General features: G+C 37.3%; 1 protein-coding gene across 5 annotated transcripts in view; it reads right to left on the bottom strand.

Annotated features, from left to right (window-relative positions):
* LOC123676368 (calexcitin-2) overlaps positions 1–14,229 on the bottom strand; it is a 134,021-nt gene that overhangs the window by 15,614 nt on the left and 104,178 nt on the right. For all 5 annotated transcript variants that reach the window (XM_045612248.1, XM_045612268.1, XM_045612255.1 and 2 more), the window contains one exon: positions 12,563–12,635. In XM_045612248.1, coding sequence (XP_045468204.1) covers positions 12,563–12,635 — 73 coding nt within the window. The remainder of the gene's footprint in view (positions 1–12,562; positions 12,636–14,229) is intronic.

Below are 14,229 nucleotides of genomic sequence, written 5' to 3'. Positions count from 1 at the left end.
TTGCAATTTGGCGAATGCGCGAAACAAATCAGCATAGTGCATTCGCCAATTTGCAACCAACCTCAATTAACGGCAGTTTTTGCAATAATTTACCTTCGTGGTCATTGGTTATACTATCATTTCATCTGCATCCATCAAGATCAGCTTTTTTGAGTTGAACAATTCGTTTTCTAGTTGATTTATCGATGTTTATAATATACCACAATAAAGGACACAAAATGGCGAAGGAGCCAGTTTCACGAAACCTGGTAAGAAATTGAATCTTTTCATCTGGAACCTAGCAGAAGCTAAGAATTGGAATTCTTGTGAATACCTGTTAAATCTCAAATGTTTCAAAAATTAAATACTTGGCAAGAATTCGATGACATTGTTCATTTAATCGAATATTGTATTGTTGACAATATTTTGCTACCAATTATAATCTTTTTTATCATTAGTTGTTCATTAAAGTCCTTCATGTATTGTTTATTCCGAATATCTTGACAGTAAGCCTAGACACCATTTGAATACCGCTCAGACGATTAGATGTTGTAGGATTCTACATGGCAAATTTATCACTGGTTTTTTATTGCATCGGAAAACACAGAAAGAAATAGAATTCGAAGTTTCGATTACTAAATTTGACATTTCATGAATTGTAATAAATAATTCGTTGGGATTGTTGAGAAATCCACAAACCATTAAAATTTTCAAATTTCAAATTTTGTTATCGAAACATCGAATTTTAGTTTCTGTCTGTATTTTGTCGTGGCAATGTCGCTGCGAAGAAGAGTTTTTTTTCGAAGGGTTTATCAACTTATCAAGTCCAAACTTCCTTCACAAAGTCTGTTATCAATCCATCATCATCCTTGACGTGGCTAGATTATGATGCTCGTGGAACGATATTTCTGACCTCTTGTCCACTTTGGACGTAATGATCTTGATGTATGACTTTGACTTTTCGAGAATCTATTGAATGTTAAAATTATAATGTGTATTAGTTTCTGAATATTGAATTTGTACAAGAGCTTCTGTATCCTATATAAATCTAAATAGATTATTTGTTGCATTGATTTTTATTTTCAACAATTCTAATGAAAAACATAGGTTGTAAACAATAATTCAATCACATATTCACAAGGCTGTTCATGTATATTTGTTCGAACCTACTACTTAAATTGTAGATCATTTACAACAGGTGCACGAATCCTATGCTTTCCTCTGATGCAATATCATTTTACCTAAGCTCTAATTAGAAATACGTGTTCGCAAACTTCGTGGATTGAAATTAATCAAACTTCCCTGAAGCTCAAACTGAAATCCTATCGATCTTCCCCAAATAGTTTGGAACGCACACGTTTAGGTAACTCTCTACAATAAAATTTACTAGATGCCATTTTTTGCTCTGAAAGTAAACTGTTATAATTGTTAACTTCATCCTTCGAACAAAATGATAATTTGTTTCCACAGTGTGGAATTCTTGGCAACAATAATCTTAAAAAGAGTTGTAAATTCTCTATATTTGCATGTTTGAAACCATTGTTTGCAGCTATTGTTTTTATAGTTTCTACTTCAGTTTTGTGGTTTACTTTGGACAATGTGAAAACATTGAATCATTGATTGAAATCCCAAAATTTTGTGTGAATACAGGGTGTACACTTTTAAAACGACCTTACTTCAAGGGGAGATTATACAAGTGATTTGCAACAAAAAATATCAAATAACACATGGTAGAAATGTTGGTGGTTATTCTTCAATTTAACATTTTTTGATTTCTCGGAATTAATCACTTTTTTCCATAAAAACAATCATATCTTATTCATTTCTGCGTCCTCATCGAATTTGGTCATATATTCCGAAAAAGCATTGAATTTGCCTTAATATGAAAAGTCATGAGTGGCAAAAGAGTTTTACTGACGATTATTGTGAAGTGGTGAATATAAAGATAGCCAAAATGAATATTTCAATGGATGTGGGTATGTGATCAAGTTAAATACAACTTTTTGGTCCGAGTGTGATATTGAAAGGTCCAAGAATTTTACGTACTACTTTTCTCTGTTTCCAATTCGAAATTTATGTTTGATTGAATATTATTCATCAAATTAAGAATTCATTCAGATGTCCGTATGTTCCTGTTCAGATCAACTAACAAAATCAACCTCGCCAAATCCACTGAATAAAAAATCGACCTCATTTCCACACGTAAAGGTACGTCCCCACGATAACATTCACAGGCCTTTTTTTCCCGGTAAAGTAAACCCTAACACCCGTTAACTTTCCCCGTTAAAGGGGATGATAACCACGTGACCTACGCATTGTACAAAGTGAACCCTCGATCCATCATCCGCCGGTGATGTAGCGCTTTCGCGCAGCGTCCCTAAACAAACGTAATTTGGCCCGGGGACCCAGAAGGGCTAAGGGCTCACCTGCCCGTGGTGTGCGTATACGTTATGAAATTCGAAGGGGGGCGAAGTCTCTTCCCGTTCCGGAGTGACGTAGGGCTTTCGGCGTCCGCTTTAATGCTTTTCCCGTGCAGTCCCGTCGGCGAGCGTCTTTTTGTCGAGCTTTAGAATAAGGGTAGAGGAAATTGTATAGAGGTTGATACGGATCGCTAACCGCGTTGGATTATAGAAAACGGTAGGAAAAGAACAGGCTTCTGATGATTTTTCATGATGTTATGAAAAAACAACAATTTTTAGAGGCATCTAGATGAATAATTCAGAAAATCTAGACGAATTGTTCAGAAAAAAAAAATTACAAGAGAAAAACTTTCCAAATATTCATGTTCTCCTAAAGTCTCTCCTTAATTATCATAGCTTCTTCAGACTTCTTACATTTCGAATAACAGTTAACATGTAAGAGGTCTGAAGAAGGAATTGTGTAGCGAAACAATTGATTTATACAATAAAAGAGTGGAATTAGAATCAAGAAATATCACAGAATGGCGAAGGAGCCGGGAGGTATGTTTCCTGCCCTCAAAAATCTCATTCATTGGTATTGTTTTTATTCCAGTTTATTAACCTTACATGTGTAAGCCCATAATTATCATCAATAAAAACTAAACATTGTGTAGATGAATTCGTCATCTGGCAACAAGCAACTAGGAATGTTACAATATGGCGAAGGTGCCAAGTGCAATTTTTCAAAGAACAGATTGCTATATCTTTTTGTCACAATGTTTCTAATTTTCGAGTTATGTGCCAGGAATGGTTTCAAACGATGATGCTTAAATCATCTGTGACGAAACCATCCTTAGTTTAAATTCTGTTCGGTCGTTCGGCAGTATACACGTCAACTTTCGAATAAAGTACCTAAGAAATTTGCAAGATAACCTGAACTCCACCATTGCATTCATTTTAGGAATTCCGTGAATATGGCACTTTCTTGTCAAATTCAAAACTGCAGATTAGATTACCATTTAAGCCTCGTGCAAAATTTTATATTGATAGTTTAACCAGAACCTAAGAAAGAAAGAGAGAATATCGAAAAAACTACCAAATATTTCCGTGACTATAGAACCGACGAAGTTAAGATTTTGAGTATTGATATAAAATAAAAATTTCCAGCTATGTAGCGGGTGTTTTTTTCTTCTTCTTTCACTTTTTCTTAAGACTTTTTTCGACTGTTTATTGACGAGGTATATAACTTTAAGTTGGCATTACTGTTCAAGATGGCGACCGATTTAACAGTTGTCAAACGATTTATTCTTAGTTTGGTTTGGCAATTCATCATGAATAGACTCACGCCTGAACAACGCTTGCAAAAAGTGCAATTTCATTTCAAAAATAATGGTTCTGTGAGGAATACGTATCGCGCACTACGTCCATTTCATTTTGTTCAGCGAAGAAGCGCACTTCTGGTTGAATACCTACGTCAACAAACAAAACTGCCACATTTGGAGTCAAGCTATTCCTCAAGTGTATGTCGAAACACCGTTACATCCAGAAAAACTGACTGTTTGGTGCGCTTTATGGGCTGGTGGAATCATTGGTCCGTACTTCTCCAGAAACGCTGATGGCCAGAACGTTACAGTCTATGGTGATCGGTATAGAGCCATGATTACTAACTTTTCCATTCCTGAATTGAACAACCATGATGTCCAGGAGCTGTGGTTGCAACAAGACGACGCAACATGTCACACAGCTCGTGCCATAATCGATTTATTGAAAGACACGTTTGGTGACCGCCTAATTTCACGTTTTGGACTTGTGAATTGGCCTCCAAGATCTTGTGATTCAACACCGCTAGACTACTTTCTGTTAGGCTATGTAAAGTCATTGGTCTATGCGGATAAGCCACAAACCCTTGACCATTTGGAAGACAACATTCGCCGTGTTATTGCCGATATACGGCCACAAATGTTGGAAAAAGTCATAAAAAATTGGACGTCCAGATTGGACTACATCCGAGCCAGCCGTGGCGGTCATGTGCCAGAAATCATATCCAAAATGTAATGCCACAAGATTATCTTGTGGATAAATAAAATTCATGTCAATCGAATAATCCATCGTTGTTTTATTGCAATTTAAAGTTCTAGAGCTCTAAAAAACACCCGTTACGTGCAAAATTTCAAGCTCACACATCATCAGAACCATAGAAAATTTGAAAAGAGTATCCGAAAAGGAATACTTTACATTTCCACATATCATTTTTTTTGCAAGAAAAGTCTCCTGGGCTATAGCTCTCTCAAGAGACTTTTCTCGAAGAGGTGATCCCAATTGGTTACCAAGATCTTGTGATTTAACACCAATCGATTCAATATGGAATTCGTGAAGTTATCAAGGTCATTCAGCCGTGAATGTTCGAAAAAGCTCCTTTCATTTTCTTATCGGGGCTATATTATACAGCGAGCTCATTGACTCTTATTCCTTTCATTCTACTCCATTGTATTTCATTGTAATGTAATTCACGACAAGAAAAACACATAATGTGTCAAAATGGCGAATGCGCCACATTACGTAAATCTCCCACGTCGGATAATTCAGGTCGTAATCGTAATCGCGTATCACTCTGTTTCTCACCTGAGACCGAAGCGCGGAAAATGCCAATGCTCCCTTTCCCTTTTTCCCCCGCTACAAGTATCATACCCGAGAAAAATGACATTGACATTTTAAGCATCCCCAACGTCGTTAAGGGTGGCGCACGAGAATCCGTAGAGAATCAGGCCGCTTTAATGGTTAATAAAAAGCGCGGGCCGAGGCCAATAACTCGTGATTTACCGAACGACGTTATAACGAGATGAATTTTATCTCAATGAAGGCGATATTGTCGCGGTGGAAACGGGTGTAGAATTGGAGGAAGGCAATGAAATCGTAAACAGTGTATCACATTGAAGGAGAACGACCTATAAATGTACAGGTAACCTTTTAGATTTGGAATGATTGAAATTTCGAACAAACGTCAAAGATTATGATTTTGAATTGCATAAGGAATTCCTTAGATCGAAGAACTAAAAATGTGGCGAAATTAAGATTTAAAGTTTTATGGAGAATTTTATGTTGACGTCTACAGAACCAGAGAAAATTCGTAGAGTAGAATATTGACAAAAAATATCTGACATTGCCATTACACCAGGTATAGGAACTTGTTATATCGTCTGAAAGGTAATTGTCTTTCAATTCATCTTATGATCATTCCATTTGAAAAAACGCACTTTTCATCATTTTACTATGTCTCGTTGAAGTCTGGGATTTTAAACAACTCTGTATGATATGACACGTATTTTATTACACGTTAATTGTACATGGGATATTGGTAATCCATATTCGAAATTTCAAAATGATGAATGTTCAATTGAGGCTATGTTTTGCTCAAAAAAAGAAGTGAATCAATCAATTACTCGAAAATCGCCAGAGATTGAAACAAGGAAGTTATTAGCTGTACAACTTTGCTTACGCCGTTTTGCAATAGATGGCTGTAGTGGTAGTCGAAATAAATATATCGTAGATGTCATACAATAAGCTTAGGTATTTGTAAACCTATGGCCATCGAAACATTAGTCGATTTGTGTCTGCATCATAAAGTTATTCTCGTTTAAACATGTCAGCTTATACGAGCCAGATTTTCGTCATTCGTGGGAATTTCAATTTTCTGCTTTAATTAAAGAAATCTGCGGATGAGGCTCATCGAATGCTCCAAAACACTTATGGTGAGGCCACTATCAGTGAAAAAACGTGCTGAGAATGATTTCAACGCTTCAGGAACAGTGATTTTGACGTTGAAGACCAGCATGGCGGAGTAAGAGAGAAGATTTTCGAAGATGAAGAGTCGGAGGCATTACTTGATCAAGACTCGTGTCAAACGCAACAAGAATTGGAAGGATCATTGAAAATGACGCAACAAGTCTTTTAAAAAAAGCTTGAAAGCCATGTAAATGATTCAGAAACAAGTAAATTGGGGGCCGTACGAGTTGAAGCCGAAAGATGTTGAACGGCGTTTGTTTGCTTGTGAACAGCTCCTTGCAAGGCAAAGACGGAAGGGATATCTGCATCAAATTGTGACTGGAGGCGAAAAATTGGTTCTTTACGATAATCCCAAGCGCAGAAAATCATGGAAACATCTCGGCCATGCTTCCTCGTCGACGGCCGAACCGAATATTCAACTAGTGCACTTGAAGCCATGAACCAAAAAACAAAATGTTTAAAAGAAATTGATTTTAATGAAAATTCGAAATTATTTCACAGGATGTTTCAAAATTAGGATTTAACAACAAACTTCTGATTAACCCTGTAAAATGAATAATAAGACAGCGCTCAACCAAAGATTGAATATGCAAATTGAAACTTATAATTTCATCCACTCTTTACTCAAAAAATTTCGAATATTGAGCAAAAAATAAGAAATATATGAATTTTAGCAAATATCAACTTGTTGAATTTTTTTGCAAATGAGTAACAATTTTCAGGTAAAACCCCCGTGATCCTACACAAATGCCATACTTGAACCTATTCCACTTACAACTCCAAAATATATATATTGCACCCTCACAGAAACACCCTTCAGCAATCACGCGATAAGAAACCTGTGAGCGAATTTTTTTCACTCCCTCGAAAAAAGAACCCAAAGTCTATTATAAAAATTAATGGACCGAGATTGGTTTTTCCCCGTAATTTCCACGGCAGTTTTGTTGTTGCGTCCAAACTTTTCCACCGTCGACTCGAAATCCAATAAAACTCCAAACAAAAAGCCCTCCCCCCGAGATCGACGTCCGTCCAGACTTGATATTCATTTTTTCCGACTGATAAACACGCCACGATCACGCGGTAGGTCCGTTCATGAAGAACTTTGCCAATTTAAAAGTTGTATCGCGTAGCGGGCTATATAGGCGTCGACGTCTCGACGCTACGTGCGGGGACCCGTAGGTCGATACGACGCTTACTTTTCGATGGCTTTTTTGAGGTGTTTTAATGGGGCCTTGTCGTGGTTAGACTCGATTTTAAATTTGGGGGTTCTTGTTTTCTTGATCGACATTCTTTCTCATAGAAATAATGATTGCTCTTGATATCAAATAATAACATCGAGGAGATGACGGCTTCTGAGTTTTGCTCAATTCATTGAAATACAAAGAACTAAATTGGAGGTACGAACAACACTACTTTCGGGCTGCGTACGAATACCGCGTTGAAAAAAATGTTCATCTTCTGAAACGATCCACGAATCGTTCCAATTTTTTACTTCTTCATAAGTTCGGAAGTGATGGTCAGCCAGGCCGTTTACATTTGATCGAAACAAGTGAGAGTCCGAGGGAGCAAAGTCTGGAGAATACGGCGGGTGGGGTAGGACTTCCCATTTCAACGTTTCCAAGTATGTTTTGACCACTTTCGTAACATGGGGTCGAGCATTGTCATGGTGAAAAATCATTTTACCACGTTTCTCATTGTACTAAGGCCGTGTGTCTTTCAATGCTCGGCTCAAACACATTAATTGCGTTCGATAACGATCGTATGTGATTGTTTCAGTCTGTTTTAACAATTCATAATACACTTCGCCGAGCTGGTCCTACCAAATACTGAGCATGACTTTTGAACCGTGAATATTGGGTTTGGCCGACGACGTGAAAGCATCGCCCGGATTTCCTCATGATTTTCTGCGCTAGGGATTAAAGTAATGAACCCATTTTTCGTCTCCACTCCCAATGCGATGAAAGAATACCTTCCATCTTTGCCTTGCAAGCAGCAAGTTTCCTGAACCATAACCATGACTTTCAGGCATTTTGAAATGGATTGTTGCGTCACTCCCAATGATCCTGCCAATTTTTGTTGCGTTTGATACTAGTCTTGATCGAGTAATGCCTCCAATACGGTCTATTAGTGATGACGTCACACACCGCCATTTTAGTTCTCATGTCAGTGTTCGGAATCCAAACAAACAAATTGTCATTCAAATTAGTACGTTGTCGTTGAAGAAATTGGCTTATTTTGATAAATAAGATTATTTAAGGAACGCTTTTACTATTTATTGATAGACAGAAGGAATGAGATTAATGCCAGTAAGTTCGAACTTGAAGTTCAACTAATAAACACGGCTTTATTACAAAATCAACAGTCAGCTGGCAAGGTTATGGCATCTGTATTCTGGGATGTGTAAGGTATAATATTTATTGATTACCTCCAAAAGGGTCAGACCATTAACAGCGGTTATTATATAGCGTTATTGGATCGTTTAAAGGATGAAATCGCTAAAAAACAGGCCCATTCAATAAAAAAAGGTGTTGTTTCATCAATACAATGCGCCGTGTCACAAATCAATGAAAACAATGTCAACACTGCATGAATTGGGCTTCGAATTGCTTCTACATCCGCCGTATCCGCGAGATCTGGCCCCCAGTGACTTTTTCCTGTTCTCATACCTCGAAAGAATGCACGCTGGAAAGAAATTTAGCGCCAATGAAGTAATCGCCGAAACTGAGGCCTATTTTGAAACGAAAGACAAATCGTACTACAAAAATGGTATCGAAAAGCTGGAAGATCGCTATAATCGCTGTATCGCCCTCGGAGGCAACTATGTTGAATAATAAAATCGAATTTTGTGAAAAAAAATGTGTTTCACTATGGTAGATCGGGTACTTTTCCATTGGCCTGTTAGGTTCTTGAGTTTGGACGATTCAACTGTCTGTTCAACGTCACCTTTTAACGGTAAGTTTAATATTACATTATTTCGTGATTAATGAAACGATTTTGAAAATTTCTCGACCGTTCTTGACACTAAATATACTATCGACGCTCCAGCATTCAGAACAACAATAAGTCCAACGCATTCCCATTCCTGGAATGATGAACGAAGCGGTCCCCTAGCCCCTTCCAACCCCTCGTATCGTCCGGGAGAAGGATGGCTTCCGGGAAAATCCACGTCCGGGTTTTCCAATTTTCCCCGGATCTGGGAAAGCGATCGCCGCCGCAGAGAAGACATCAGTCGCCCGCCGATCCGCCCGTCCACTTTTTTTTTTCACGGGCCGGCGATCACCGGAAGGATAACAGATGGCGCGGACGTGAGGGACGACCCGCGTCGCGACGCTCGTAACTCGGAGGATCCCCGGCGACGTGCAGGTCGGGAGGTGTGCGTCGGGGGTGGACGCGTGCGGAGACGGGGGCGAAATGGGTGAAGAAGGGTTATGGGGAGATTCTTGCGTGGTAAAGGGAGGGGGCGTCTTGGGATGCGTCGTAAATGTTGCAGAGGTGGTCCCGAAAGGGTTCTTCGAGGATTCGAGGAAGTCCTGATGAGGTCTCGAGTGGACGATGAGGTGGGATCTGAGAGGATGCAAGTAGCGTACAAAGTCTTGAGAAATAGTAAGCTTTCGCTGAATAAATTTCATAGATCGAGTTGTGGAATATGACAGTATCCTCAATTATGAACAGAGTGTTTCCAAATTAGACGTGAACCTTGAAAGACGTGTTAGTATGACTCATGACTCATTTGATGTCGTTTGAACCATATTTAGTGATAACCAAAAATCAACAGTTTACGAGATATTTCAGTTTTTGTTTTTTTGTTAAATTTTGCACCTTACTTCATTTTTCGTTAATTTTTACTACGTTGGCCAAATCTGACTGAAGTTTTGGATTATTTTCTTGGCCAGCGAGAAGTCCGGATCTGACATCGTTGAAATAGACAAGGCAGTGAGAAGATTGACAGTAAATTGCAGGCGGAAAGTAACTACTGAAGAAAAAAGAGTGCATGTGCTTGTAACGGGTGTTTTTTTCGAGGTATATAACTTTAAGTTGGCATTACTGTTCAAGATGAAGACCGAATTAACAGCTGTTAAATGATTTATTCTCAGTTTGGTTTGGCAATTCATCATGAATAGACTCACGCCTGAACAACGCTTGCAAATAGTGCAATTTTATTTCGAAAATAATGGTTCTGTGCGGAATACGTATCGCGCACTACGTCCTTTTTATTTTGTTTAGCGATGAAGCGCACTTCTGGTTGAATGGCTACGTCAACAAACAAAACTGTCGCATTTGGAGTGAAGCTAATCCTCAAGTGTATGCCGAAACACCGTTACATCCAGAAAAACTGACTTTTTTGGTGCGCTTTATGGGCTGGTGGAATCATTGGTCCGTACTTCTTCAAAAACAATGATGGCCAGAACGTTACAGTCAATGGTGATCGGTATAGAACCATGATTACTAACTTTTTCATTTCTGAATTGAACAACCATTATGTCCAGGAACTGTGGTTTCAACAAGACGGCACAACATGTCACACAGCTCCTGCCACACTCGATTTGTTGAAAGACACGTTTGGTGACCGCCTAATTTCACGTTTTGGACCTGTGAATTGGCCTCCAAGTTCTTGTGATTTAACAGCGCTAGAATACTTTCTGTGGGGCTATGTAAAGTCATTGGTCTATGCGGATAAGCCACAAACCCTTGACCATTTGGAAGACAACACTCGCCGTGTTATTGCCGATATACGGCCACAAATGTTGGAAAAAGTCATCGAAAATTGGACGTCCAGATTGGACTACATCCGAGACAGCCGTGGCGGTCATATGCCAGAAATCATATTTAAAATGTAATTCCACAAGATTATCTTGCGGATAAATAAAATTCATGTCAATCGAATAATCCATCGTTGTTTTATTGCAATTTGAAGTTTAATTGCTTAAAAAAAACACCCTTTATAAGTAATTGTGGAAGTCATGTCAAATATACTTTATGAAAACATTTTCTACTGAAATTTTTAGTTTAACCGCAATAAAAAAATATTTAATTCGTTACTTTCCTCTCTTTGCTTCAAAATCAAAATCTGCTAAAACGAAACTAGTGCCTGCATTCTAACGAAAACTTTTCAAGGAAATACAGAAAGAATCTGGCAAGTTTTCAAAATAATTTTGTCATACATAAATATTGGAATTTTATATGATAGTTGCAGGCATATTTATAATAGAAATTTACTACTCTCTTCTTCATATACAAACTTTCATTTCATACTAATTCTTATTCAACATGTAATGCATCAAAGTTTTCTTTTTTTCATACATATCATATTCTCTCCTGATGAAAATAATTCAAAATTCAAATCAAACTTGGTCAACGTAAAAAAATTGACGAGAAACGAAGTAAGAAAAGAAATTTTTTTCAATAACACAAATAGTCAAATATTTATCTCGGAAACTGTTGGTTTTCGGTTATCAATAAATCGACATCAAATGAATGATGCTAATAAGTAACACCTCTTTCAAGATTCAAGTCAGATTTGGAAGCACCCGCTTTCGTGTCTCGTTTTTGAATTTTGAACTCGTGGAAGAATATCAATGCCTTCGGCGCTCATATTATGAATAACTACTTTCTAATTCAGTGCTAATTAATCCATTCATTCTGTCATACCTTGTACAACGAAATCGTGTGAGAATAATTCAGTTTTACATAGATTTCATGCTTATATTTTATTATTTTATATTGGTATCCGAAACTCTACTGCCACGGATTTATCTATAATCTGTCAAATTTGGGATAAATTCAATTCAAAAATTACTAAACGATATTCATAGGAATATTCCATAAATTTGAATGAAAATTTACTGAATGAGAAAAAAATAATGTAAAATACTCGTATAGAAGGCTCATTTTAACACTCGTTCATTCGAAAACTCACCAATTCGTGGATCGTTTTTGAATTATGAACTTGTGGAAGGATATCAATGCCTTCTAAACTCGTATTACACATAATTATTCATTAGCAGACTGAATTTGAAAATTTCGGACGTTTTAGCCGTGGTTTGGTCAAGCATCTTCAGCAGTTTCTAGGTCGTAGATTGTATCTTGACTCTGTATTTCTCTCGGGATTTCTCCGATATCCCCCACGGCTAAAAAAATCCGCAGTTTTCCCATTCTGTCGCACAATCAAGCCTTCGGCAATATGTTCAATACCAGACATACCAAATCGAAATCCGAAAAATCCAATAATCATCTCAACTACCCCGGCAGCTTAAACCAAACTTCTAAGACCCTTAATAGACCCAATTTCTCCCGGAAATCCCGCAACAGATGTCCGGTTCCCTCGGGGTCTAATCCGCCCCTCGATTATCATCCCCCTCCCTACCTCTTATATAAGACGTATACATCTTAAATGAACTCACCGAAGAACACGTGGAAGACGTAGAGCAGCTTCTTCTTCCTGAATTCCGAGATGGGCATGTTGTGGAGGGGTCCCTGCAAAATGAAAAAGACGATTATGAGGATTTACGTGCAGATTAATTTCTTTTTTTCGCTTATTATTTCTTTCGTTCTTGCCTTGCGACGACATGCAAAGGTGGGCTCTTTTTGCGGCAAGAGTAATAACTTTTCGAGATAATAGAGGGGGTGGGGGGGTTTGGAAGTTGGAAAAGCGGATTAGGGAAAGCGGAACAGGTCTTCATTAGATGAGTGCCGAAATGGTAAAAAGTATGAGCCGTATGGATGACGCTAATACGAATCTAATTGCTTTTTTTAATTTGATTTAAAACGGTGAGACTATTTCACCTATAGAAGACAATTATTCTATAGGATCGGTAATTCTCAAGGTCCATTACACTAAAGCGTTTTAAATATTGAATTGACTAGGTTTCTAATCGATTGATTCTCCTTTTGTTTGAGATCAAATAACAGTCATTCTATTTCCTCTTTTTTAGTATTTCAGTGAAAATTGTTTCACTCCTAATTCAGATTTTTACTTTTTTAGTTTAGTTAAGTTCAATTCAGAAATGAAATTGACCGAATGCAGTTTTTCAAGGAAAACACGCTGGAATGCAAAATTATCCGGTCATTTTGATGCACGAGTGTAATTCGGGGGAATATTTCCCGAATAAACTGTTACATCACTTATCAAACTGATGTAGAATGGAATTGCCATAGATTCGAACTGTGCAAGATGCATAGAAACTATGCATCTATGAACAAAACAGTTATCGGAGAGCTGTTTCGCTTCCTACAATTATCGCTGTAATATTCGATAATTGTTCTCCATATACATAGAATTTTTGACCTTCTCCAAAAATGAAAATGACTGAATGCACTTTTTCAAAAAAAACACGCTGGAATGAGAAATTATCCGAATAATTCCCGAATAAACTGTTACATCAATTGTCAAACTGATGTAGAATGTAATTGCAATAGATTCGAACTGTGTAAGATGCATAGAAACCAAGCATCTATGAACAGAACAATTATCGCAGTGCTGTTTCGCTTCCTACAATGCAATTATCGCTGTAATTTTCGATAATTGTTCTCCATATACATAGAATTTTTGACAGGAGGGAAATATTCGCTGTAATTTTCGATAATTGTTCTCCATGTACATAGAATTTTTGACAGGAGAGAAATATTCGCTGTAATTTTCGATAATTGTTCCCCATGTACATAGAATTTTTGACAGGAGGGAAATATTCGCTGTTATTTTCAATGATTGTTCTCCATATACATAGAATTTTTGACAGGAGGGAAATATTCATTCAAATAATCAAAAAGTATAAATAAATAACTGTTATTTGATTTCGATTTATAACAATTTCATTAGTATTCAATCTACAACTGTCACTAAATCATTATGATTTGATAATAATAATAATGTTCTTTACTACACTAGTTATTTTTTTTTCGCCAAACAATTATATGACAACTCATTTGTTGTATTTCAGATTCGTAGTTTACGGTAAAAAAAACTTTGTAAAAACAATTTTTCACGATTCGTCACAGAAGGCTCTGCAATCTAATTTGAATTTTTAAAACGACCTTGATGAATGTTTTCCATCAATTATTTACCTGAAAT

This window comes from Harmonia axyridis, chromosome 1 (genome assembly GCF_914767665.1).
Source record: "Harmonia axyridis chromosome 1, icHarAxyr1.1, whole genome shotgun sequence".
Taxonomy (NCBI): domain Eukaryota; kingdom Metazoa; phylum Arthropoda; class Insecta; order Coleoptera; family Coccinellidae; genus Harmonia; species Harmonia axyridis.
This window is presented reverse-complemented; position numbering and strand designations above follow the sequence as displayed.